A 27,450-nucleotide genomic window follows, 5' to 3' on the forward strand; every position below is an offset into this window, starting at 1 on the left:
GTTGCAATAACTTGTTAATTTAGATTCTTATGTTCTTGTGATACAGACACAATTGGTCTCCCATTTAGGGGTGTCAGACATTTGTGCACTTTTGGAAGGGCATAAAATGTAACCATTAATGGATGTTTTAGTATCAAAAATTCAACTTCCATCTTGTTGAAACCCTTGTAAAAATCAGTTCTCTTTTATCAAACTCTAGTTCCCCCTTGAGTGTTAGTGCTTGTTCCCATAATTCCCGTAAGAGCGTGAGGGAGATAATATAGTGCCCACCATTTGCCTTAAATTAAAAAGTATGCAATGCCAACCTCAGTGGATAGCCCAAACATTGATCTGTTCTATAGATTGGAATCTAATGACCTCAGAAAATTAGAGGAAAATGAGGTTATGCCCTGCAATTTAAGTAGAACAGAACTTTAAACTCTAGAGAATCTTGGTAGAGATAGGGCCATTATTATAAAGACCTCTAATAAAGGGGACAGTGTGGTGGTTCTTAATACAGAACAGTATAGAACTGGTATGTCTGATGATTATAGACATTGGTATCTGTAAAAAAAAAACTAAGAGAACACCCCAACGCATTTTTTTTTAAAAAAAAGCTAAAGGGAATCGTGGACTAGGCCTTGGCTCGTAAAATCATAAACAAGAAAGAAGTAGAATTTTTGATACTGAAGCATCCAGTAGTGGCTACATTTTATGTTCTATCAAAGGTACACAAAGGTCTGACACACATAAAAAGAAGACCAATTGTGTTTGAGGTGGACATTATCAAACAAGACCAGCGTTGTTAAAGGTGGCATGAAAAAAAGCAAGGTTTCATGAAAGAATCTCCTTCCTGCTAGTAGCTCTGGGTTCTTTGGGTAATAATATTGATTTTCCTTTTTCTTTTTTACCACTACATAGAGCCTTGTGCTTGCCTTTTGATGTTCTTTACACGACTTTCTTGGCAATTGCAAGTGTTTGCATTTTTTTTTTTTTTTACTATTAACCCTGCCCAGCAGCACAGTTTTATTTCTGTGTGGTTTTCTCTACTTTTATTTGAGTATTTGTGCTTTGTATGTCATCTATGGATTTTCACTATTTTAGATAAACAAATGCCTAAATAGCCTTTAAAAAGGCTATTCAAGTCCTGCTAATCACTTGTTAAAAGACCACCCATTTTAATGAATTACCTTTTAAACGTGTATGTAAATGAGCCCTTCCGTGCACCGTGGACGTTCCCGTGCACCTCTCTGTTCACGCCCTCCTCTGTGGTTCTTCTTTGTAGGTCCCTCCTCCTGCTTTCGATTCACTGCCTCCAACTGTCTCATCCCTGCTTCTGGAAAAGGACCTGTGATGTCATCACTACTGCTCTGTGATTGGCTTGTCCCTGTGATACAAGGTCCTTCGTCGTCTACTAAGTAGTGATCTATTCAAAATAGGGGCTGCAGACACAGGGAGCTGCAGCCTCTGCTCTGCATAGATCACTACTTAGTAGTCGACGAAGGACCTTGTATCACAGGGACAAGCCAATCACAGAGCAGTAGTGACATCATCACAGTGAATGGGAGGCGAAAAACGCCTAGCGTTTTTTTTGGCAAAAAACAGCGACTGAAAACGCCTTTTTTTACAGTCCATTCACTTTAGGGGAGGGGAAAACTGCCTGGTGTTTTCTGAAGCAGTTTTTACTAAAAACTGCTCCAAAAAACACCTCAAGGTAAAAAAAAAAACACTTCCTAATTAGGAAGTGACCAAAATAAGCCAGGAGGCATTTACGTGTGAACTAGCCCTTATATGGCATTATGTAACAGTATTACTTTAGCCCAGGGGTGAACCTGCCCTTTTCGCTGCCCGAGGCAGACGACAGAAAGCCCCCCCCACCACCACGGTGGAGGGGGCGTGGCAGAGCGAAGGGGTGGGGCTTAGCGAAGGGGGCGAGGCTTAGCGGTGTTCGCAGGCAGGGAGCAGACCTGCTTTCTGCCTGAGCGTAAGGGGAGGCCTCTGGAGCAGCGCTGCTCCAGCAGCCTCCCCAATCCACAGCTCGGTGCTAAGCCAGTCCAGGACAGCTTGTCCTGGACTGGCTTAGGTAAGCAAAAATGCCGCCCTCCCTGGGGCCCTGGTATAGCGCGGCGCTGCTTTAGCCTCTGGAATATTTACTTCTGTCATTGTTTGTGGGAACTTCTGTGCACAGAAATAGTGGCTGAGCATTTCAATGGAGGTTAGAGAATAATACTATAGTTGTGGTCTGGCAGGCTGCGGCATTATTTATTTGAATGGCATAAGCTGGGCATTCCGGAAAGGATAGAGTTAAACAATATACTAATGAGGTGACTCTATCCTTTCCACAAAACCCAGCTTAGACGAGGGATCAGTGAGGCGAGAATATTCCACAGCACAGTCCAGCTATTGCCATTACTCAGGCCACATACTGTATTCACTGCCTTTGGTACACAAGAGCCATAGAGTTGCATTCTATGACGTGATGCTGACAGACAGTCCCTTAGTAAAATGTACACAATTCCCTGCAGGGCCCCTGTACACGCAGCTCTCTCCCACCCCCAGCCTCAGTCCTGGCCAGTCAGCGCCCAGCAGAGGCGTGTACCAGCCGTACACTCGGCTTTGCACACACCGATCCAAGAATACAAAGGGGACACGCTGACCTTCACGTATCCTTTACTACAAGGCAGAATGGCGTTAGTTGGGCTCAATGTGAACTGCATTCTACTGCTGAGTATACTTTATTAACCATTTCTAGGCTAAACTGAGGTATTTTCAGGGGTTACTGGTATATTAATCCCCTGCTCTCCCTCCCACCCCCTTGCTGGTATATCCTCCTGCGTAGAGCTGTGTATGTGAGGGAGACAGAGTGGACACGGGAACTTTCTGCTTCTGAAAGTGCGTTGGAGCGCGTATGTGTGTTGTATTGTCTTGTCGGGGGTTAGTTGGAGCGGATTGTGAGTTGTTTATTGGAGTCTCTGCTGGGCGCTGTATAGACAGGTTATATATCGTGTACACTTGTCTCATAGCTTTCGGCGACCTAGTAAGAGGGCGCATCAGCTGTAGCCGGGACACTCCTAGCACGGTGAGCGCTGCTCTATCCGCCAGCAGCGGTTGATAATTTGCGTTTATATCCGGCAGACATAGGGTTAATTGAGGAAGCAGGCTGAGGGTAGCGCCGTCCTATTGGACGCCCGTGTGATGACGTAGCTCGGTTCTTCCTCCTTACCACTAATGGCTTGACTACGGCTTTGAGTGGCAGCAAGATGCAGCGAATCAGAGATCAGCGCATTCAGCCAATCAGAGATAGCGGTGGGTGTGTCTCAGCGTGCGTGTTATGTACACGGAGCGCTGTATGTTGCGAGTACATCCTAGTGGTCACGTGAGAAATTGCGTGTACTGACCACACCCACCTATGTGATGTTAGTAGAAGTGGGAAGGCTTGAGCAGTTAGTGTGGGCGGGGCCACGCTGCTTGGTTGTGGCCATAGTGGAAAGTTTACAAGAAAGCGTCTGCCAAGGAGGAAGGAGCGCCAGCTCCAGACGTTGTATGACGAAAGCCAAGTGCCTAATATTAGAGGGCAAGGAAAATCTGTGAATGTTACACAATAAATAACTATACGATTAACCTTCAGTTTTATCAGCTTGCTTTCAGGGCACGTTCACATGATGCAGCTACAGTCATTCTGCTGTAATTTCACAAAAACGCAGTATTTAGATGTGGCCTTGTGCGATTTGACTGCACTGTGTGAATATGCTGCAGGTAGGATGCTACTTTTCTCTGACAGGCTGGACACTAGGTATGCATTGTGTAGTAGTAGGGCGTTCTGTAGCTAAATTAATATTCACACTGCAGGATTTGAGGTGGTCTTCTGCCTGAAAATCCTATCCAAAGACTGGCCCAAATCCGGAGACCTTGTTTTCAATGTACTTTTTTTTTTTTTTAGCAAACTGAAAAAAACATGTTTCTCACCTGATATTGCCACTAAGCTTTCTGTCTTGGATTTTTAGTGTGCATTTTTGGAACAGGTTTTTTTTTTTTTAGGCAGAACACTGCGTCATAAACTTCTATGCCAGGGTGAGCTGGTGGACCACATGGCTCAGGAGCCCACCAGGATATTCACCTCCGGGCCAGGGCAAGCATGGTGTCTGTTGGTGGTATTCCACTCTTCCCATTAATAACACATGCATTGTGCAAGTGCATGGAGAGATGGGAGGAATCTTTGATCAGGTGAACTGCTAAGATGCAGGTAGTCATTACCCCCACATTTCCTCCTTCACCATTCACGAAATGCAGCATTACACAGTACCCATTTGTATTAAAGGATTGTCCATTTCCCGTTCTGTGCCCCTGGTGAAGAGCTATGGGTGCCGGTACTGTAGCTCTTCACTGTCAGAAGGGCATTTCTGACAGTCAGTCAAAAAACCTTTCCTCACAGCAGCGTCTATTGCTCTGTACTGTCAGAACGATGAGGAACGCCTCCTGATAGTACTCGTCCATAGATGAGTATTGAGGAGGGGGCGTTCCTCACCACTCAGCGTCATTGCTGGGCCGTAAGGAATGCCCCCTCTCACAGTACAGCGCTATAGACGGTGCTGTGAGGAAGGGCGTTCCTTACTGACTGGCAGAAACGCCCTGCTGACAGTGAAGAGCTACGGCTAGCTCTTCACCGAGGGCACAGAATGGGAAAGCCAATAGTGTGCTGAATTTAGCCTGGGAACACCTTTTCTGAACAGCCAGGATTGGAGACATTCTATACTTACATCTCAAATTACTGCAATACAACTGGAAACACATCATGAGAGTTTCTAAAATGGATATGAGGTGAAATATACACCACACTGCAATAAACAGTACATAGATGACTGCTTACTCAAGGTATAAAAAATGCATCTTTTATGAACAACCAATATAATCTAAACTACATCCTACAATCAATAACCTAAATAGAAATGCAAATGGAGGGGTTTCTGACAAGTGCCAGACCATACAAAGTTCCTGTTTTCATAGTTGTATCCATTAGCAAGTGAGCAAAACACATGCGGTTTTATATACCGCTAGAAAGGTGACCGTGCGCTGAATTCAAGAAGGAACGTCCTTCTGACAGTAAAGAGCTACAGTAACGGCATCGATAGCTCCAGCCTGGGGGCACAGAACGGGAAAGCCGATAGTATGCTGAATTCAGCGCACTGTCATCTTTCTAGCGGTGTATGAAACCGCATGTGCCCGAGGACATGAGAGGCCCTCTTTAAGGTTAAAGTAGTAAAGTACTATAGCATTATCCACTATAATATAATAATACATTATAACATTAGACTATTGTATTAGTATTACCTGCTTTAGACATTTTAGTGTCGGTACAGGGAATTAGTTCTAAACTGGCTCCAATTGTCCTATTACCTAGTTCCCCAAATTGAAGGTATTTTACCATAAAGTATGTTTATCTGATTGCTGGCATACTCCTAGACCTTTCTGGTCCCTTTCAACTACTCCACATCACCATTATTTATTCTGCTCCTTATTCCTGAATGCATCCGAGAAACTGATGAAGGTCTGATACAAGACCGAAACGTTTTTACTTCTGGATAGAAAATAAACATATTCACTATATTTATGGTATGTGACTGCTGAGATCCCACTGATTCTGAGAACTGTTGTTATGTATCCAGGCTGAATATAGGCATGCTCATGCTGGGTGGGACACATCCCCACTCCCCACCAATTCAATGGGAGCGGCGGAGATAGCACAGCACTCGGCTATCTACTGCTCTCCCACTTAAGTGAAAGGCAGAAGTGATGCATCCAGTCCAGCAGCGCCGTGCCTACATTCAACCTAGATGCATTCACAGTGGGGGTAAAACATCTCTTCAAGATCAGTCTCAGGTGTCAGACCCCCACCCAATGATCAGCTATTTATTCTCTATCCTATAGACCAGTGGTTCTTAACCAGGGTTCGATCGAACCCTAGGCCCTATGCACAGTTCATTTTGTGTACCAGTAAAAAGAAAAACATATACCTATGTCTTGAATTTGGAAATAAATCATATTTGATTTATCACTAAAGAAGGGTTCAGTGAATGTGCATATCATGCTGGTGGGTTCGCTACCTCAAACAAGGTTAAGAACCACTGCTGTGGACACAGGATTTGTGGCATAAACCGTTTAAAATAAAGCATTAAAGTGGTATCTAAAATCAATGGACTGTCTGTGTAATGCAGAGTTATGCGTGGGTCTCCAAAGCGTTTGGTGTCTTGCCAAGGGTACGGTGCCCATTTGCAGAGGATAGATTGTCGAAAACAATGTTACTTGGATACATGGTTTGGTGTGTGAAAGCCCAGTATAAAGCTGTGGTGCAATGTTCAAATTTTGTGATGCAGTTTTTGAAGCAAGAAACCATTTGAGGAAGAAGAGAAGGCATACTATAGGATAGATGCTACAAATTTTATTTATTAGGTTTCCAATGCATGGTATTGTTTGTACAGATGATTCCACCATCAACACTAACAATTTTAAAAAGAAGTGGAGTGAGTTTGGGTAAAGCAGCTTAGGCAATGGTATTTCTTGGCAATAGCCATCCAAAAATTTCCAGCATGGTTATTCTGTTTTTGGCAAACTAAAGTCTGCAGTCTGCCAACTGCAAGCAACCATTGGTGGCATCTGCATGTCAGATTTCTGTTGTTTTGTTGAATGGTATGGATGAAGTTGACAAAAATATGTGTAAGAACCCCTTCACACGGAGTTTACGCTCCGTGTATTCTGTCCATTTTACACGTGTAAAAATAAACGTGTAAAATCTAGTTAGCCATTGAGTTCAATGGCTTTTTCATATAACGCGCATCTTTTTGCGCGCATGCAGAGACTCGCGCAAAAAGACGCGCGTTATACGAAAAAGCCATTGAACTCAATGGCTAACTACATTTTACACGTGTAAAATGGAAAGAATACACGGCGCGTAGACAGAATACACGGAGTGTAAACTCCGTGTGAAGGGGCCCTAAGGCTGGCTTTACCAGCATCATTGCTAGTCTATTTGCAAACCTTACCCATGACATTAAGGTGGTTTTCATCCATGTGTAGCGACCTTTATTCTATAACTCAAATTTTTATTGAAAATTTTTTTAAACAATAAGAAAAGAAAAAACAATTACAAGTTACAAGGCGAACACCCGCCCTGCGAACAGAAAAAGCACACAGTGCAACACAAAATACAATCAGAAGAATAAAATAAAGAAAAAAAAAAAAAAAATTAAAGACAAAGAAAGCAACATAGAAAAAAAAGAAAAAGGAAAAAAGGGGGGGGGAGGGAGGGGTTAGTGGGACAGATGAGTGGGGGAGAGGACTAAATGTGGGGGGTGAAAGGGTAAGTAGGGGTGAGTGTAAGCAGTCAGGAAACCAGTGAGAGCGCTCGCCAGGTCATCCATACCACAGCCAGTTGGGAAGGGCTCGGGAGCAACCACTGGTCAAATACCTGAGACGAACAACAAGAGTATCAATCAGAGGAGGGGTCAGAGCCCAGGAGCGTCCGGTACTCTGCAGACTGTTGAAACCTGAACCAGTAGAACCAGGTTTTGATGTACGCCTCAGTCGTGCCATGCAGGAAAGACGTGAGATTTTCCATGCGCATTATCTTGTTGACCTTCGAAATCCAGAGGGAGAGAGGAGGAGGATCCACTCGTTTCCAAAAAAGGGGGATACAAGCCCGGGCAGCGAGGATCAGGAATCTAAGTAGGGAACGCTTAAAGACCTTTACAGAAGACTCACAATGATTAAGGAGGAACAGGGCAGGGCCCAAATGGTGAGAAGTTTCAGTAAGCTGGAGGGTTATCCGCTTGACCCCCTCCCAGAAGGACGAAAGGGCAGGACAGGACCAAAAAATGTGTAGCAGCGTGCCTTCCTCGTCGCCACAGCGCCAACATAATGGGGAGACCTGAGGAAACATAGCATGGAGTCTCGTAGGAACCCTATACCATCGGGACAAGATTTTGTAGCTGGCCTCCTGGTGGCGAGAGCTGATGGAAGCAGTATGAGAAAGGCGAAAAATGCGCCTACGCTGCTCCTGAGAGAGGGAAAGGGATAAGTCAGATTCCCATTTCAACAAGAACGGCGGAACAAAGTCCTCCGGAGGTTCAACCAGGATCCGGTAAGTGAGCGAGAGGGAGTGGCGAAGGGGGCCAGCACCAACAAAAATCTTCTCCAAGGGGGTAGGTTCGACGCGGAACTCTGCAGGAGCAGGGAGAGAATGTAAAAAGTGACGAAGTTGCATCCCCCGCCAAGCATCCAAAGGGGGCAGCTCAGGAGGGGCCTGGGAATTCAGAAGTGTAGTCCATCCCCCAGCGTCCTGGAAGTGACAGGCACGGAAAATCCCATGACGGCGCCAATTACGAAAAACTCGGTCAAACATTCCAGGTGGAAAGGCAGGATTGCCCAGCACTGGGAAAAGAGCGGAATCCTTAGGGAGGAGAGTGGAGCGAACAAGGCCCCTGGAGCAAATCCGAAGCGTGGGACCAAGGGTAGGGTGAGAAAAGAGAGATGACAATGAGGAGGAGTCCAGCCATGGGGCAACCTGCAAAGGGATCGGAGAGAATGCCTGTTCGATGTAGACCCAAGGTTTAGAAACAGCATGCCTACACCAGTCCACGACACGAGTCAGGTGGGTAGCCAAGTAATAGGACTTCAGGTCCGGAAGCGATAAACCACCGCAACTCTTGGGACGAAAGAGAAAAGCCTTGCTCACTCGGGCGGGTCTGCCCGACCAGATGAACTTCAATTGGACGGAAGTGAGGGATCTAAGAAAAGACAGAGGGATGTGAATGGGAAGCGCCTGCATCAAGTAGAGAAGACGAGGGAGAATGTTCATTTTAAAAATCGCGCATCTCCCGAACCAAGTAAAGGCTCCAGTGGACCATCGAGTACAATCAGCCCTGATAGACGCCAGAAGTGGGGGGAAGTTGCAACGAAAGAGATCTTTCGGGTCCGGAGTAAGATAAACCCCCAAATATTTGAGAGAAGTAGGGGCCCAATGAAAAGGGAAAGATTGACTCAAGGAGGTGGCCGCCGAGGAGGAAAGGGTCACATTAAGGGCTTCCGACTTCGAAAAGTTGATTTTAAAATTCGAAAGGGTCGAGTAAACCTGAAAGGCAGACATCAGAGCTGGAAGAGAAACATGAGGGGAGGAGAGAAAAAATAGCAAGTCGTCTGCATAAGCCGCCACTTTGTATAAACAGGAAGAATGAGCAGCGCCTGAGATGTTCGGGTCGGCTCGAACCTGGCGGAGGAAGGGTTCAAGAGTCAGGACGAAAATGAGAGGCGAGAGGGGGCATCCTTGCCTAGTGCCATTTCGGATAGGGAAGGACTGGGACAATAAACCGTTCACCCTAACCATCGCTGTAGGGAGAGAGTATAGAGCCATGATCCAACTCATCATGCGATTTCCAAGACCAATATGTAACAGGGTCTCTTCCATGAACCGCCAGTTGACCCTGTCGAAGGCTTTCTCAGCGTCAGTTGAAAGAAGCATGAGAGGAGAGCCCGATTGTTTAGCCCCATACATGAGGTTGATAGCTTTGGTAGTATTATCTCGAGCCTCACGGCCGGGTAAAAATCCAGCTTGATCCGCGTGAACAATATTTCCTAACAAGGGCGATAAACGCGTCGCAAGGATCTTGGCTAAAATTTTTAGGTCAACATTGATTAGCGAAATGGGGCGGTAGTTAGAGCACAGAAGAGGGTCCTTTCCGGGTTTGGGGATAACCGCTATGTGAGCACACAGGGAGTCACGACAAAGGGCCGAGCCATCGGTGAGAGAATTGAAAACTTTCAACAGTCTGGGGCGGAGTTCAGGGCCAAGTTTCTTATAGTATACCAAGGTAAGGCCGTCTGGGCCTGGGGCCTTACCCGTTGCCATACTGGAGATAGCTAAAGAAATTTCCTCTTCAACAATAGGAGATTCCAAGGCCGTCAATTCCTCTAGAGACAACGACGGGAGACCAGAAGAGGAGAGATAAGAACGAATGCGATCTCGGAACTCCGCTTCAGGGAGAGGAGAAGGGCCAGAGTTTACAGAATACAAAGAGGCATAGTAGTCCCGAAAGGCAGCTGCAATATCAAGGGGCATGTGTAATCGAGTACCCTGGGCGGAATTGATGCATGGAACGTAGGTGGAGGACTGCTGAACCCGAAGGGCCCTAGCTAGTGAACGCCCGCTCTTATTTCCAAACTCATAAAAATGACGTCTGCATTTAGCTAGAGTACCCTTCACCCTATCAGTGACGAGCGTACGCAATTCCTCTCGGGCGCTGGCAAGCTGGGAATAAACATCAGGAGTGATTTGGCGTTTATGAAGAAGTTCCAATGAGCGGATCCGCTGCAGCAGAGATTCAATACAAGCCCGGCGTTCCTTGTTTAAGCGGGAACCATGTTGCAACAGGATACCCCGGATAAAACATTTGTGAGCCTCCCACACCATTGGAGGAGCAATCCCCGACAATTCCTCCCTCTCAAAGTATTCCCCCAAACGGGTCTTAATGTCATCCAGGATGGTTACGTCATCAAGAAGTGATGCGTTAAGTTTCCACTGACGCTGGAAGGGAATAGGAGAGGACAAGGAAACAGACAAAGTAACCAAAGCATGGTCGGAGAAAGTAATGTTATCGACTTCCGCAGCCAACAAAGAGTGGAGATGTTGGTGACGGATAAAGAGGTAGTCGATACGAGAGTATCGGTGATGGACCGGAGAGTAATAGGAGTAATCCCTATCCAATGGGTGGAGTAACCTCCAGGAGTCCACAAGCTGGTGGGAATGAAGGTCCCTCTTAATCCTCCTGATGAGCGAGTAAGGGTGAGAAGAGACGCCAGCAGAAGAGTCCAATGAAGGGTCTAGGACCAGATTAAGATCACCCCCCGCCACCAGGAAGCCCTCCACAAAGCCGTCCAACAGCCCTAAGTAAGAACTAAGGGCACGACCCTGTCCCGAGTTAGGCAAATACAAAGAGGCAAAAGTAAAAAGCTGAGAGGAGATACGACCCTTGACCATAACAAGTCTCCCCTCAGAATCAGTGCGAGTCTCCAAATGTTCCCAAGGCAGGGAGCGAGAAATCAAGATACTAGTCCCTCTGGATTTCGGGTCAGGAGAAGAGCTATGATATGCATGAGGAAACCAAGCATTAGTCAACTTGTATGGCTTGGTAGAGCAATGGTGAGTTTCCTGCAAAAACACAACATGAAGGCGCTTACCTTTGAGCAGATTGAAGAGTACGGAGCGCTTCTCTGGACTATGAAGGCCTCTCACATTGAGGGAGCCCACGGCGATAGAGGAAAGGCGATCAAGCGGAGGCATGGAGGGAGACGGGCTTTCCCAGCTCACACCCTAGGAGCAGAGAGAGAAAAGAAAAAAAAAAAAAAAAAAAAGGGGGGGGAGGAAGGGGAGAGGGCGAAGAATTGAAGAGGGTAAAGGGGAGGGAAAGAAAAAAAAAAAAAAGAGAGAAAAGTAACAGAGTAGAGGAAGGAGAGCGGTAAAGAATGAGGGGGGGGGGGGGGAGGAAAGGGAAAAAGAACCAAGAGTAGAACAAATCTAACTACCCCTAGACAAATGGGCCAGGGGCACAACAACAGACAGGAAGGAGTGAGGGAGTAAGAAAAGATGGGGGGAGAAGTGGGCCCGCAAGCACCACGAGTGTACCTGGTAAGGAAGACCCTATGCCCCCACCCCCAACAAAGTGTAAAGGTATAGGAAGCACAGGGCTACAAACTGACTCTAAGGTCCAAATAACAACATTGTATAAAAACACAGCAATACCAACAACAAGGGCCATCTATAAAGCCCAGCAGGAACAGGATCAAGAGGAACAGAGTAGTCACAAAACAAAATAAACATAGTGAAAATGTCCACCAACCGTGAAACAAGTCCAAGACCACTCAACATAAAAGGATATTAACACTGTCCTGTGGGCAGATCAAAGACCGGCGGCATGAGGGCTCATGCTTCAATGGGAAGCTGAGCTGAGAGATCTGGTTGGCGGAGCGGAGACCCAGGCGGATCCGGTATTGGAAGACGTCGTGGAGATGAGTTTCGCCGAGGTCTCTCTCTGGAAGCAGTCGAAGAAGAACGCCTGGAACCGCGGCCGCGCCTGGGTATAGTAGGGCGGGAGGAATCCAGAGCAAGCCAGTTCGGGACTGAGACAGGGCGCACATCCAGGGAGGCAAACAAATCAGGCAAGTCCGCCGGGGAACGGACAACAATCGAAGACGAGCCAACACGAACAATCAAATGGAAGGGATGACCCCACCTATAGGAACCTCCACAGTCCTTAATCAGAGTCAACACCGGCTGAAGGGCACGGCGCATAGCCAATGTGCGGGATGAGACGTCTGGGTAGAGCTTGACAGAGGCATTCTCAAAAGGCACCGATCCCATATCCCAGGCACACCTCAGGATGTGTTCCTTGTCCGTGAAGTAATGTAGTCTACACAGAACGTCTCTAGGATTAGCAGGGTCAAGCGGGCCAGAACATTGGACTCTATGCACACGGTCCATCATGAAGGTAGCATCCAGCGGGCGTTGAGTCGCCATATTGAAAATGGTATTAATTCGGCTGATCAGATCATCCTGAGGGCCTTTTTCTGGCACTCCTCGTAATCGAATATTATTTCTGCGACCCCGGTTCTCCTGGTCATCCAGGAGCAAAGCAATTTGTTGAAGGTGGGCCTCAGAGTGGGTTTGATTGCTCTCCACTGCAGACAGGCGTTGTTCCAAAGAGGACAGTGTTTGATCAGTAGCGTCAGCCCTAGTAGTAAGTTGAGACACATCAGACTGGATCGCACCGAGGGCCTGTGCCTGGGATTGTTCCATTCGGGAAACTACAGCATCCAGGTCCTGTTTAGTGGGCAGAGCTTGAATAAGGTCCCGAAGTAGCTGAAAGTCCGCAGAGGCAATATGGGCTGCTGAGCAGGGCAGGGAGGCCGAATCCATGGATTGCACGTCATGTCCAGGGAGGGTGGCAGACAGTGAAGGAGGTGGCTGCGATTGGCGAAGCGGAGGAGATGGAGGAGCCATGTCATCAGTGCCAGACCCAGTAGCCGAGGTTCCAGATCGGGACAGGAAGGTAGAGATTGACGGTGAGTGAGTAAGAGAGCGACTCGGCGTGCGGGAAGGAGCAGTAGAGGTGTTAGGACGTCTTCTGGACATATCACAATGAGAAGCGACCATAGAAGGTAAGGAAGGTACACTCGCAGTATCACCAGGCCTTACATGAGGCGGTCACATAGTTCCATAATCAAACCTGGTACCCATGAGGTGCAAAAGGAGCAATGGGAGAAGTGCTAGTTCCGTGGGGATATACTGCAGAACGTGGAACACACCAGCGACCTTTATTCTAAAACATGGGGTTTTATTGACTGAGAATTCCTTCAGAGGTTAAAGAGCAATTCTCTTATGAGCCCTGGCATTGTTATGCTCATACTCTTATGACTCATTACTATTATCACATGTTATATTGAGTGTGGGATAATGTTGTTCTGATATGTTGTTTTTTTAAACTTTCCTTAATTTCCTTGTTGAAAAAAAAAACAACACAAAAAATGATCTGGAATGATAGCGTTTCTTTATATTTTTATATTCAAAGAATATTCTTTATTTTTATTGTCATGTTTCTAAATGGCTCTTTTATTGTCATGTCTGTGAATGGCTTTATTGCATTGTTCCTTAGCTGTTGTCAAAGATATTTCCCAGAAATTTCAACTGTCTGAACACTTCAGTAATTTATCAGAACCCGCGCTCTATAAGAAGTCAGCCAGTGTGAGACTGGTAGCCTAAAACACATAGAAGAAGTGGAATAATCGGTTTGGGGGACCGAATAAATCTAGTGGGATGTGTTTGCAGCCTGACAGTAGGAAAAGAAAATGTTCCCTCAGGAATCTGTGACAATCATAGAAAAACATCATGAATATATTAAATAATACATCACAGATGACACAACATACTGGAGCATTCCTTGGACTTGAATTATTTAGGTGTAATATTCCATTTCATAGACAATCACCAGAAAGCTAATAATAAAAGGACTGTGGAAGTTAAATGTGTGAAATATTTATATGGTGGCAGTCATAGTAAACACTACTTACATTCATCAATTGGTCTTTTAGAATAAATATTTGGATTGAACAATTTTCCTCAAAATGTCATTCAGCGCCACCATTTTGTTCACGCCTCCACCAGGTCAAAATGATGGAAAATGCGCATGCAAAATTGAAAACACCCAAGGTGGCTCAGTCTCTGTTGATGGCGCTACCCCTGTTGCCGTTAATGGGCAAGGTGTGGCAGTGCAAGGGTGTGAGCAGCTTCTTCATCTTATCTATCAGCGTGTGGAGAAAGCAGTGGGACTAGCCGAAGCTGCACTTAATGTCGCCAAAGCAAACAGTAGCCTTCTGAGTGAACTCCAAGACGAATTCAGTAGTCTGAAGAGAGTGATTGAAAGGCCTGAGGCTCCAAAGTCACCGCTAGACATCGCTGCAAGATGTAAGTTATCAGAAGAGGAAGAGGCTGAAGAAATTGGAGGTGTTCAGGTGGTCATTGAGGAGTTGAGACAGCTGGGTGCAGCATCTGCTGCATTAGTTCCCGGGCTTCACCCTCCTCCCATTATCGATAGGACAAGAGAAAATTGCTTAACAGCATGTCCCCCAAATGAAGCGCCCACCCTCCTTAGCCCTGTCCACATTCCGGTAAGTGACTATGTGCAGTTTGTGAGGCAATTGTGCTCACTCTTTACTACCAATATGTCAAGAGAACCTTCTTATTAGGACAGATCTGCATGGGACAGATACATGGCAGATTTCCTGCCAAAGAATTGTGGCAGTGTTTACAGTAGCAGCAAAGTGAATGAAAGTTTATCAAATCTGTGCAAAAAAGTCAGTGTCGACATTGACCTGAGGTACGGATATCCACAGCTTATTCTGCAGATTTTCAATAGTTTTCACACTCTTCAGTGAGTGGGGTGACATCTGTGGCAAGTAACTTATGCAGACTTTGACACTGATTCATTGCACATTGCTTTTAGCTACATTTAAGTCCCATTAGTTGTACGTTTATGCCATTCTGCTTATTTCTGTTCTGTCACTAGCTCCACTTTTATTTCCCCAGATGAAATTGATATGCAAAGTGTATCTGTATGTGTTGGGGATTTTTAAGCATGTTGGTAATTTTTTGTGATGCTGATTTTCAGTTCTGATCCGTAAGGCTCTATTCAGACAACTGTGTTGCAAAACAGCTGTAAAAAAGGAATATTTTTCATGGCTGTTATGCCCTGTTCACATCAGTGTTTGGATTCCGTCTGGGGGAGTCTGCATGGGGACCTCCCCGAACGGAATACCAAACGCAAGTGCAAAGCGCTGTGCTGTAAAAGCGCATGGACCCCATAGACTATAATGGGGTCCGTGTGCTTACCAGCAGATGTCCACAGGGATCGTGCGGACAGGAAAGTAGTTCCCAATCTATTTTCCAGTCCTCATGATTCATGCGGGCAGCACACAGCAAGCACACGGACCCCATTATAGTCTATAGGGTCTGTGCGCTTTTACAGCACAGCGCTTGCAATTGCGTTTGTATTGCATTTGGGGGTCCCCATGCGGACTCTCCCCGGACGGAGTACAGAAGCAGATGTGAACCACCCTTTGGCATCTGTGGGGCCCACGTTTTCAAAGATCGCTTATAGACTTGAGCCTATTAGGAGAACTGTGAAAATGGGAAAACATTGAACATGTCCTATTTTTTTAAATAACCCAATTGAAATGAATTGCGTTTAATGCAGCTATGTGATGGGCATCAAAAAACTTGTTGGTGTGATTAGAGGATTACCCCGATTCACCCGTGAAACTCTGTTCGTGTGTTGACCGGATTTACTGGCCTGAAGAATATGCTGGAGGATGGACTCCTAGCAATACAGTTATCTATGCCGCTAGAAGTCCCTGTCACCCAGTGACATACTGTCCTGTACTAAATTCACTAGAGGAGGGCAAGGACTCCTAGCAGCATAATAACTGTATTGCTATAAGTCCCTGTCCTGGCACATTATTCAGGCTGGTAAATCCATCCAACACATGGAAAATCAGCCGTGTTAATGCAAGGTTACACTAAATGCCATAAAAACAGACAATAGAAACTGATGAAACTGTCAGTCTTCCATCAGTGTGTCATATATTTATCATTGGTTTTCTGGCTGTGTGTCAGTTTTTAACATCCATTTTGCATTAGTTTTTCCATTTGCTTTTAACTGACAGTTAAAAAAAATGAATGGCTTTCATTTGTCTTTTTATTTTTTTTACCCAACCCACTCATCCGTTTTAACATAAGTGAAACTGATACAGTAACAAAAAACCCTGACCCATAGACTTGTATTGGGCCAATCCAACCAGAAAAACTAGCAAAATTAGGACATGCTGAAAAAACAACATACTTGTGTATGTACCCATTGACTTCCATTGGTCTAAAAACTGATGCATAACAGATTTTAAAAGAGTCCATCATGCTCCTCCCTTTTTTAGTCATGTGGTTGTGGTCAGAGACTTCAGTTTTGGTGATTTCCCATAGTCTTGGGAAATGCAGGGTTTTTTTTAATATGCCACCAATACATTAGTTGTGTTCCAAGCGGGTAATCTTCTGGGATGCCATTTGGAAAGAAAAATTCCCTGTAGTCCAGCATCAAGCACCCGGCCGCTTCTGACTTGCAGCCAAACCTTCATAGGTAAATTCTAGGCTCCTGTAAGCATAGCGGTCCTTTCATGCACTAGCGCCAGATTGTTCTTGCTGGTAGCAGTACTTCTCATATATTAGGAACCTGCAGACAATGACAGGTATGGCTAATGTAAAACAATAATTACCAAAGCTAAGATATGGCAACCAAACAGTGTGTCTGAACATGGGTATGGTCATGTATGAGCTTCTAGTGCCAGACATAGGTTCTAGTTGTTTATACTGTACCCTGGCATTCATTTGCTCCTGTGCTCAGTAGCTACTAGCCATGAGTATGTGTGCATAAGATATCAGCGCACAGTCTGTTTATGCTTAGTCTCCATTCTATTGCACTCCAGTGGGAGACACAGTCTGTCACTTTTAATAGGGACAGCTTCTGTTTGCAGCAATTCTGGCAGGTGTGTCATCTTTATACCATCTGCTGTGTGCATGCACAAAGCATGGGGTTCCTCCATGCCAGCCACCTCTTTGTATTTTAACCCTGCACTTTCCAATCTGAATTCCACCTTGTACTTAGCTACATACATTTATTTTATAGGCCATTGATGATTTCTTAACCTCAGAGCCTCCTGCCCAGCGAATTTTAACTTCCAACTTTGTGAAGCAGCTGACAGACACTCGCCCTCACAGGGATCCAGTGGAAAATCTGAATGAACCAACTGCTGCAATTGTGAAATCAAGTCATTCCCATATCTTAATACAGAAAGATGGCTCCCTTAGTCCAGGAGGAATGATTATGCCAGAAACCTCGCCTGACTCAGTGGATATGAGGCCACCAGCTTCACCACCATCGTTTGCACCATTGTATAGTGGCTCAAGCAGTCGGCAGCGTAGCCATGGGCAGAAGTGTTCTCGTCGAAAAAGAGACCTAGTACTATCGGTGAGTTTATTGGATTATTAATGTACTCCTGAACAACAAATTCTAAGTGAATCTGTCCCTGTATAAAGACTGAAATTATCCAGATCAACACCATAGATGTCGTCTCACACACTGATATACACAAATATTAGAATTTAGTGAATAGGTTTGACTCAAACCAGATTTGATACAAATTTTCCAAATGTTTCTGGTTTGACCTGAACCTGGAACTTTGGTGGTTTGTCACTTGTGAGCAGGAAGTGAAATTATTATACTCTGGAGTCTCTTGTGTAGTGCCATGATGTCAGCAGTGACCCTGGGGCAAATGATGTCACCCAGGAGGCCAGAAGAGGACTCAGTGGGATCACTGGACATTGTACGGATGCCCAGGAAAGGTGTATGAAAGTAACTTTATTTTTCCACACCTGCCCAGGGCTTCCTCCTATTAGAGAACATTTACTCGGAGGAAAATGGTGAGGAATTTGGTGTGGAATTTCAGCGCTGAAAAAAATGCCTCCCATTGACTTGAATGGGTTCCTAGCAGAAAAAGGAACCCATTCAAGTCAATGGGAGGCTATTTTTTCAGCGCTGAAATTTCACACCAAATTTCTCACCATTTTTCTCTGTGTGAATGCACCATTATACTCTGGGGTCTGTTTGTTTCAATGCAGAACAAATCTTTGGGCTGAACAAGAAAGTAACAAAGTACAAAAATATTTGTACTGAGATACAAATTCTGTAAAATTCTATTAATCCAGCTCATATGCGTTTTGACAATATAATTCTATGCTGGATTAAAGGAAACATTAACTGATTTTAAAACTCTAATGGTGGTCAGGTCTCCTCTGCATGGAACTTTGGGTAACAGTATGGCATTCAGTGGTTCTCTGAATATCAGGGCCTGATACTCTAATCTATTACACCTAACCGTGTAGGGCCTGCATTACTTCATGTCATATGGACCAATGTCCCATTTTAGCTTTTAAGGTTTGCTAGGAGTAATGGATGCTAATGAGGTGTACATGGGTACAGTACAATGTGGCTAAGTTGAAGGTTATAAGGTCAATATTATTGACTCTTGTTATTGCAGCACTAACTACTAACTAAGGTCCACTGCACATGAGCCCTGATTTTTTCCAGTGGTGTATGTATTCTTACTTATGTATGCTTTCAGAAAGTCTTCAGACTCTTTCACCTTTCACATTTTTATGTTACGCTAAAATAAACAAATATTCATATTTTTCCCATTATACTGCACTCAATACACCATACTGACATTGTAAACAGAATGCTAGAAATCTTTGCTAATTTACTGACCAGGAAAAAATAGAATACTGCATTGACCTAAGGATTCAGACCCTTTATTACAGTACTTAGGCTAGGTTCACACTAGTGCTGGCTCTCAAGTCGTTCAGGTCCCTAGGAGGACCCGCACAATGGAGAGGCAGACCACCAAAACAGTTGCTGTACACGGAGTCTGGTGGACCCCATTGCCTATAAAGGGGTCCATCAGGTTTCTGTTGCTATGGAATTGAAAGTGGACTTTTTCTTTTTAATTTGGATTGTGAACCCCATATAGGGATCACAATGTACATATTTTTTTTTCACTATCAGTATGTCTTTGTAGAATGGGAAGAAATCCACGCAAACACGTGGAGAACATACAAACTCCTTGCAGATGTTGTTCCTGGCAAGATTTAAACCCAGGACTCCAGCACTGCAAGGCTAAAGTGCTAACCACTGAGCCACCGTGTTTCTCCTAAAGTGGACTTTTCCTCTGCCAATTTTCAGCAGACTTTGCGATGGAGATGCCGATGTGAACCTAACCTATCTTGAAGCAGCTTTGACAGTGACAACAGCCTCCAGTCTTCTTGCATATGATGTGTCACATCAAAAGAGTGTGAATACTTACATCCATGTGAAATTTTATTTTTTCCTCTTTATTACATTTGGGGAAAATTCAAAAATTCTTTCTTTAACATTCTCATTGTGAGGTATTAAATTGACATACGCAAAACATTGCACTCTGAGGAGACCCCAGAGTATAATAAGCAGAGGCCCAGGAAAGTTAAGTAAACATAATAAACAGTTTTAATCACCTCATGGGCTGCGACCGGGTCTTCAGACCTCTTCCGTTTAAAGAGACATCATGAATTACATCAGAGACTGCTGAGGCTCAGTCATGACTATGTCTTCACGCAAAATGACAGCTGTGTAATTTCACATGGGCTACGCCGCTGTCATTTTGCATCATGATACCAACATGTCACCATCATCCATACATACAAGCACATTCAAAAATATATATACAAATATTCACAGAACTATAAATACACAAGATGTACAATATAACTATTATATTAATATACTTGGTATCTATTTCCTTTTTATAGTATAAATATGTTCATTTTATATACTCGCAAAGTATTAATATACACATGTGCATGTACATACAAATATAAATGTATATGTACATATGTATATAGCTATAATGTTGCTAAGCTTTATATTTATATTTGCAATAGAAATTCTCATAGCCCCATCTACAGGTCACAAACCAGAATTGCTGCTGAGGAGGTCCAAAAGACTGAAATAGCGCTGTCCATGTCCATTAAAAGGAAACCTGCACATTGAAAGGGTTGTGCCACTACATACACTTATCCCCCATACACATGATAGAGGATAAGTGTCAGATTACGGAGAGTCTTAATTCTGGTACTCCCCGCCTATCAGAGATTGGCAACGAAAGTCTGCCTGAATCCTTTCTTTTAGTATAAGGAAAACGTTTGGTTTTGTACCGTGTTAGCCAGTGGGTATGAAATATAAAAAACAAAAAACTTGAGAGTCTTCAGTAGTTGATACCTTTTTTAATGGCTAACTCATGATGATGACAGATTACAAGCTTTCGAAGCTCTTGGCTTCTTTCTCAAGTATATTACTTTTATATTATTTTTGAACTTGTAATACTTTTGTATTCTTGTAATCCATTTCTGGCTTTGGTTCAAACACTGCAGTACATTCCCCCCCCTAAAACAGTGTAAGGACACTTGTTAAGATTTCTGGTGCAGTTTTTAAAGGCAAAACCAGGAATAAGCAAAAAGTAAGATCTTTTATAACATATATTCTTTATGGTTTTATAAAACAAACTTGATATTGGCTTCAAGAAAAAAAAAACTTGAACATTTGACACTCAACTCCACATTGGGGAAATGCAATAGGAAAAAACCCACTGTTGTACAGTACCAGCAAAGTGAATGAGATTCTGGCTAATCCCATTCATACATTGCGGAAAAGCTGCGTTTTCGAAAAAAAACAAAACACGCAGCATATCAATTTTTTTCCTGCAGAAATGTTTGCATTTTCCCCTATAGATTTAGCAAAAGATGAAAGTCTGCGATGAAAATGAAATGCTGCAGGAAAAAACGTGACGCGTTTCCAATCCATTTTTTTCCCCAACATTTGTTAGCTGCATTATCGAACATGGAGCCTTAGCCTAAAGCGGTTTTCTGGGATTTTAATACAGATGGTCTATCCTTAGGATAGGCTATCAATATCACATCTGTGGGGGTTTAACTCCCGGCACTCCCACTGTTCTAATAGAGGTGGCCATGACACTTGGGTGAGTGCTGCATACCAGGCATAGATCTGTACACTGTGTAGCGATTGATCCTGGTACTTTTGCTTTCTGCAGGTCTGTTAAGTGAATGGTACTAAACTGCAGTATCAGGCACAACCACTACTAAATGTATGGTGTTATGCTTGGTAAACAGGGAATGTGATGCTGTCCTTTCAATCAGCTGGGGTGTTGGCAGTCGGACTGTGTGTTAGTGCACAGCTATTTATATGTTAACTTTTGTTTTCAGAAACTGGTACATAATATTCACAATCACATCTCCAACAACAAGCGCTTCAATGGCTCAGAGAGGTGAGTGTGGTACTTAGGGATGACCATTTCTTTACTGGATTGTCTTACATTACGATACCTTTATCTGATGTAATGTCTAACTACAGCATCAAGTCCTCCTGGAATATTTCTGTTTTAAAGTTCTTGGTGGAAAAGCTGAAGCAAGAACTTATGTCCAGTAGCCATCGGTATACTGACAAGGAGCTGAAAGGTAACAGAAACAGTAGTTTTTAGAAATGATTTTCTAAAATAGTAAAATCTAAAAATCTATATAAAAGAGCCTTTATGTAGCGTTTAGTAGGCTCTTGCATGAATAGAAATGATATAAAAGTTTTTACAGTATATCAAGTATAATAATGAATAACTACTTGGTAGAAGAACACAACACTTGTCATAAATGGAATGATTATACAGTCTACCTCTGAGCACCAGTTTACGTATATATTCAATTTATTTTACTTATATAGTGCCAAAATATTCCTCCGCACTTTACATATATTGTCACCATTCTCTGTCCCCAGTAGAACTCAGTCTAAATTCCCTATTGAATTGAAGCCATGTTGCAGTTTTTGCTGTGATTTTACTGAAATAGCAAAAAAAAATATCAACATAAAACATGAGTTCTGCAGGATTCTTGTGACCAATAGTAAACTGATATGTTGTGAGCCTTATCTTTTCCTGTATCGGATTACTGTACAGTGAGTGGTGTCAACAGAAATCATTAGTAATGATACTAGGATGGGGCGCACTTGTCATGAAGATCACAAGGTCAAATTAAAGGGAGTCTACCACTTCCCCCTGTCGTATACAACATCTAGTTTTCTGTGCATCAGTTGGTTGAGGACAATTTGCTGTATATTTTTGTTTTGCCATCTACACCTTTTTATGTTGAGGAATCGTTTTCCATATGCAAAGAGCTTCAGAAATAAGAGCAGAAATCTGGTTGCTATGGCCAGCTCCTCTTCTTTTCCTTGTCACTAGTATTAGAAATTCTAAATTAGCAGAACTGCACTACAGTATATGTATGTGTAATAAAGTGCGCACAAATTCAGTAATGAAATATATTTTCATTTGTTACTTTTTACATAGATAAATTCTCTAGTTAAACTGTGAAATACCGTCATTTACTTGTAAGTTATCTCTTGTGTACTCATCACCCTAAGGAGTTTTCATGCAACTTTAGGTGCCTGCGTTGCCTACTTTTTGACAAAGAGAAGAGAATACCGAAACTCCATGAATCCGTTTAAGAGTCTGAGGGAAAAGGAAGAAAAGAAATTGAGAAGTCGCCGATACAGGGTCAGGATAAACAGCTTGGCTGTATGCTTACACTTCTCGTGAAGTGTCATTGTCTTCTATAAATGTTTACTTGTAGTACATAGTAGCTATGAGCTAAAATTGATTAGATAACATGCAATAATCTTGAATTACAGGGAAGGTCTCTCTTTTCTGAGAGAGAAGTCTTGAATCTTGTGACCAAGTACAAACATGAAAAAAAAAAAAAAGTTTTTTTTCCCTTTGAGTAGTAACATAGTAGTACCCAAAAACACAGCTTAAAGAAGTAGTCCAGGCTAAAATATTAGTTTTTTTATTAGGCTGAGGAGGTAAATTTTTTTTTAAAAAAAACAACCCTAAAAACATACTATCATGCAGTTACATGACAAGAATCTACATAACCATATACTAAATAGTTACAAGTCAAGTTTATGTATGAAGTAAGAGCCAAGATGATTGTCTATAAAATGAAAGTAGTCTTCCACTACGTTGGAAGTTGTAGTGGATGGAGAGGTATGGAGCATGGAAGTCAAAAACACAAAACATTGCTACCCTTTTGCTTGTCATTGTGTGTCTTAGGGTTGGTTCACACTAGGACTTGTATTCCGTCTGGAAGGAGTCCGCATGGACACCCCCTGGACGGAATACTATTGCAGTTGCAAGCGATGTGCTGTCAAAGCACATGGACCCCATAGACTGTAATTGCAAATCATTCATGCGGGCAGTGCGCGGCAAGCACATGGAGCCCATTATAGTCTATGGGGTCCGTGTACTTTGACAGCACATCGCTTGCAATTGCGATTGTATTCCGTCCAGGGGGTGTCCATGCGAACCCTTTCCGGACGGAATACAAGCGCTAGTGTGAACCAACCCTTAGTCTGTTATCTACAGCCTCTGAGCGTTTGACCTGAGGCTTTTGGGTTTCTGTCGCTGGTTCTATGTTCTCCTTCTCCCCTGAATTTCCATTTTATATCTGGCTTTTGTGATCTGTGTTTGTTTTATTTTTGTTTTAAATCTGTTCCTAATTCTGTGTATCAGTCCTGTATCCCTGTCTGTTTTTAGCCTGTGCATGAAATCTGTCTGTTCTGATTCTGGTCATATTATGTGCCGATCATTTTGTCTGTGTTTGTGCCTGCATGTGACTTAAAGGGTGAAAACTGGGGGTTTGCTTGGACAGCACCATTAGTGGTGGCCCCAAGCCAAACCAGTTTGGTAGCACAGTGAGTCCACTGTTTGCTGACCATTACATCAAGAAGAGCCTGATTGCCTTTAACCACTTCTGTACCGGGCCAATTTGGGGTTCAGGACCAGACTCCTTTTCAGATTTTTTTTTTATGTGTGGTTTTGAGAGCATTAACATTTTTATCTTTTGGGTTATTCATCTAATTTCTGCATCTTCTTTCGGTGACACATAGGGTTTTATTTTTATGTGTTTTTATATGGGAAAATCTATACAAAAGAGAAGGGAAAACGTGTCTTCTTTACTTTTCTTTTTTTTAAATAACACAATAAACTTTATAAAATAGTTATAGTAACTTTTATTTTGTATGGTGTCCTCAGGGATGGGGCCAGAACTTGTAATGAGGGCATTTTATTGGCATATTATTTTATGTATTTTTAAAATTATTTTATTTAATTTTGTTTTAACATTGTGTCCCCATAAGGTCATAATAGAGCTTTGAGGTCATTATTTTTTGGGGGGCGGGGGAAGGGGAGAGCCCGATTTTCCCTGTAACTGTGGCTAGTACATGTAGCCCCAGTTGCAGGAGGAATACAGCCCTCTGCATTTTACTATAGAGCTGATCTGGGTCCTGTAGGACCCAGAAGCTGTCATAGACTCTGATCCCAGTTGATCACGTGACCGCTGGGGTCAGAAGGGAGCCGCATCATGGTTGTGCCCATAGCTGTGTATACAGCACTATATAGTCACAGCTAGCTCCCTGTTTCAGCAGCTGCATGATTTTGTGCAACTGTTGAAATATACAGGGACGTACCGGCACATCCTTGCAGAACAAGCGAGCGACCACCCAGACATATATATTCAATGGGCGGACCGGAAGAGGTTAAAAGGAGTCTGTCATGAGAACCCAGCATATCAACAAAGCCCCTCAGATGGATAGGTTAGGGTCACCTGAATCCGTTGCCATGATAGTCTTTTTTTGTCAAGTTGTAAATAAGTCATTTGGAGCAATGAGGGCAATGCCATTGTTCCAAAGAGGTAAGTGGCATTAATTCATAAGGAATCAACACCACTAGGTTAGGGTCACCTGAACCAATCTGTGGGACTGGGTTCTGATGACGGACTAAAATCACATGTTCTGGTTCTTAGTATGCTGGAGTTGCTTGTTTTAGGTTATGGTTATTAGTTTGTTGGTCATTAATCAGGGATTTATCTTAATTGTAATGATTATTCAGTATTAGTATGGCACCATTGCCTTTTCTTACATGTAGTGATTTTGAACTGTTATCCAACTACTGAATTTTTAGTTGTTTCTCGTAGTCATGTAATTTTCTTAAATCTTGGATTCCATACATAATTCAATTTGTTAATGCTTTTTAACCACCAGAGCTTTCAAATAGTCAAATCCTTATCATCTAGGCATCTAAGATATTCTGAACACCATTGTCTTTTATTTAACAAAATAGAAAAACTGCATGTAAAAAACCAAAGCTGCAATTTCCCTTTATAAAATAGAAAAAATGGCATCGAGTATCAAGTTTTTAACTTGTGTAATTGTAATGCTTTTCAGTAGCAGTCTTGTTTTTTGTAGCATAAGGGCTCGTTCACAGGGGCACAGAGGGGGCGGATTATGGCGCATAATCCACATCATAATCCGCCCCCTCACAATGGTGGTCTATGGAGACCGCCAGGCTACTTTTTTCTGTGAGCGGCATGTTGCCACTCACGGAAAAGAGAAGCTAGCTGGATTCTGCGGCTCTTTGGGCCGTAGCGTCCGCCTTGTGGCAGCAACCTCCAGACTCGGGCCATTCATTTGAGCCTACTCCGGAGGGGGAAGCCGCGACTATTGGAAGCCACGACAGTCGTGGCAGGCAGATTTTGGCCCAAGAGTGACGTGGCTCCTTGCGTCACTCTCGGTACCAAAATCCGCCATTACGCTCCTCGTGTGAACTTAGCCTAAACCACACATTGCATGTATTTGTTTATTAAGTTTTGTATTAATATGTATCATTAATCTGGAAAAAAAAATTTTGTACAGCTTTTTGCAAATCGATCATGGGGTGTTCAGCAGTTTCCACCAGAAGACCAAGCCCTGTGGGAGGGCGTGACAGAGGAGTTAATGTCAGATGAAGAGGACAGTTTGTCTGAGCCCGGTGTCTGGGTTGCCCGACCACCTCGCTTCCGATCAACAGAGCTCACCAGGCTGTGTTACAGCATTGACTCACATTCTAAGCATGGCAATAAAACCAATCGGGTTTATGGCACTTTATCCGATCGGTTACCTTCTACAGAGATTCAACTTCTTCCCTCACATCTCTACAATCCAAACTGGGAAAGAGAAGGAGAAGAAGAGGACATGACAGGTGGAGGAAGAGGAAGGAAATCCTTTTGTCCTGACCTAAATACTTTCATACAGATAAAAGTGGAAAAAGATGAATAAAGACTAAATAGAAAATTACTAGACTACAAGTAAAGGATGTGATCTGTGTGACTGAAATGACGTATTTGTTCAAGCAATGTATTTGTCCACAGCTGCCTAGGAAGAAAGAGTAACTTCTTATGTCCTCAATAAAGTGTTATTTTTTTTTTTTTTTCAACTTTATCTTTTATTTTACTTGATCAGAAACTTAATAAATAATGTACAAAAACAGCAGCAGAAAACATGGACAGAAAAGTTATTTTAAAACTTCACTTTTATTAGATTACCCATAAAAAAACATGAAATAGAGGTAAAACATGTTTCACACCAAAAGCCAATTTGACATAAAGTGGGAAGTTGTGAAAGGGGGGTACACTGTTTCAGGTTCTTACCCTACTAAGTATATCTTGCTACCTCCCTATTCCAACCAAGATGTGCGCTAGACTCAAAGAACATTAATCAGAACAGAACCTACATATGCAGGACTCAGTGGATATCTCCCCCACCTCTCCGAGTTTACTGGCCTAATGCCACGCCAACAGAGAGGGGAGGTACCACTGGCCAGGTTCCTGTTCAGATTGTCAGTGAGTGAGCCACACACCATAAACTATTTACACTGACCCTACGCGTTTCATCTTTGAAGGGAAAGAATCATCGGGGGTCATACTACAACATTCTCACAATTGCATAGCAGTAACAACTGCTGTATCACAAAATCAGCGGTGGGTAGACTGACCCCCGGCAGGACAGGCGCTAGACTGTCAGTGGTGAGTTGCCCTGCCTTACTCCGGCTATTTACACTTCTTTCCACGCCCATCCATATCCTTCGGTCCAATAGTTGCCGTGCATCAAACACACCTCTATGCGCATTCGACATCCAATCAAATCCTATTATTTCTCACTACTATTCAGAGTGAGCGCTTGCTCTTTATTGGTGGATGCACTCACACCTTCATTCCTGACCCGCATATGTGCGAGAACTTAAGCTGTTGTGCATACTTCTTTATGTAAATGAGTTTTCTCGCAGTATTGAGGGTGTTCCCCTGCGCTCAAACAGAACTGGGGGTGCTGCTTGAAAAGTCTCCAGCGATGGCCTGTCTTC

At 43.4% G+C, this 27,450-nt stretch overlaps 1 protein-coding gene across 1 annotated transcript; it reads left to right on the forward strand.

Annotated features, from left to right (window-relative positions):
* The first annotated feature begins 2,563 nt into the window (after window positions 1–2,563).
* Window positions 2,564–26,497, forward strand: C1H14orf93 (chromosome 1 C14orf93 homolog). Its single transcript, XM_075277087.1, has 7 exons — window positions 2,564–2,642; window positions 13,689–14,688; window positions 17,253–17,594; window positions 21,437–21,498; window positions 21,585–21,688; window positions 22,661–22,773; window positions 25,968–26,497. The coding sequence occupies exons 2-7, from the start codon at window positions 14,146–14,148 to the stop codon at window positions 26,367–26,369; spliced, it is 1,566 nt and encodes a 521-aa protein (XP_075133188.1). The 5' UTR covers window positions 2,564–2,642; window positions 13,689–14,145; the 3' UTR covers window positions 26,370–26,497.
* Window positions 26,498–27,450: the final 953 nt, after the last annotated feature.

This window comes from Leptodactylus fuscus, chromosome 1, assembly GCF_031893055.1.
Source record: "Leptodactylus fuscus isolate aLepFus1 chromosome 1, aLepFus1.hap2, whole genome shotgun sequence".
Classification (NCBI taxonomy): Eukaryota; Metazoa; Chordata; class Amphibia; order Anura; family Leptodactylidae; genus Leptodactylus; species Leptodactylus fuscus.

Bases quoted from the DNA above. Each gene is read 5' to 3' on its own strand.
- C1H14orf93 (XM_075277087.1), top strand. From the start codon at position 14,146: ATGTCATTCAGCGCCACCATTTTGTTCACGCCTCCACCAGGTCAAAAT. The intron at 14,689-17,252 runs GTAAGTGACTAT...TTTATTTTATAG, and splicing joins TTAGCCCTGTCCACATTCCG to GCCATTGATGATTTCTTAAC. The intron at 21,689-22,660 runs GTAACAGAAACA...ATGCAACTTTAG, and splicing joins TACTGACAAGGAGCTGAAAG to GTGCCTGCGTTGCCTACTTT.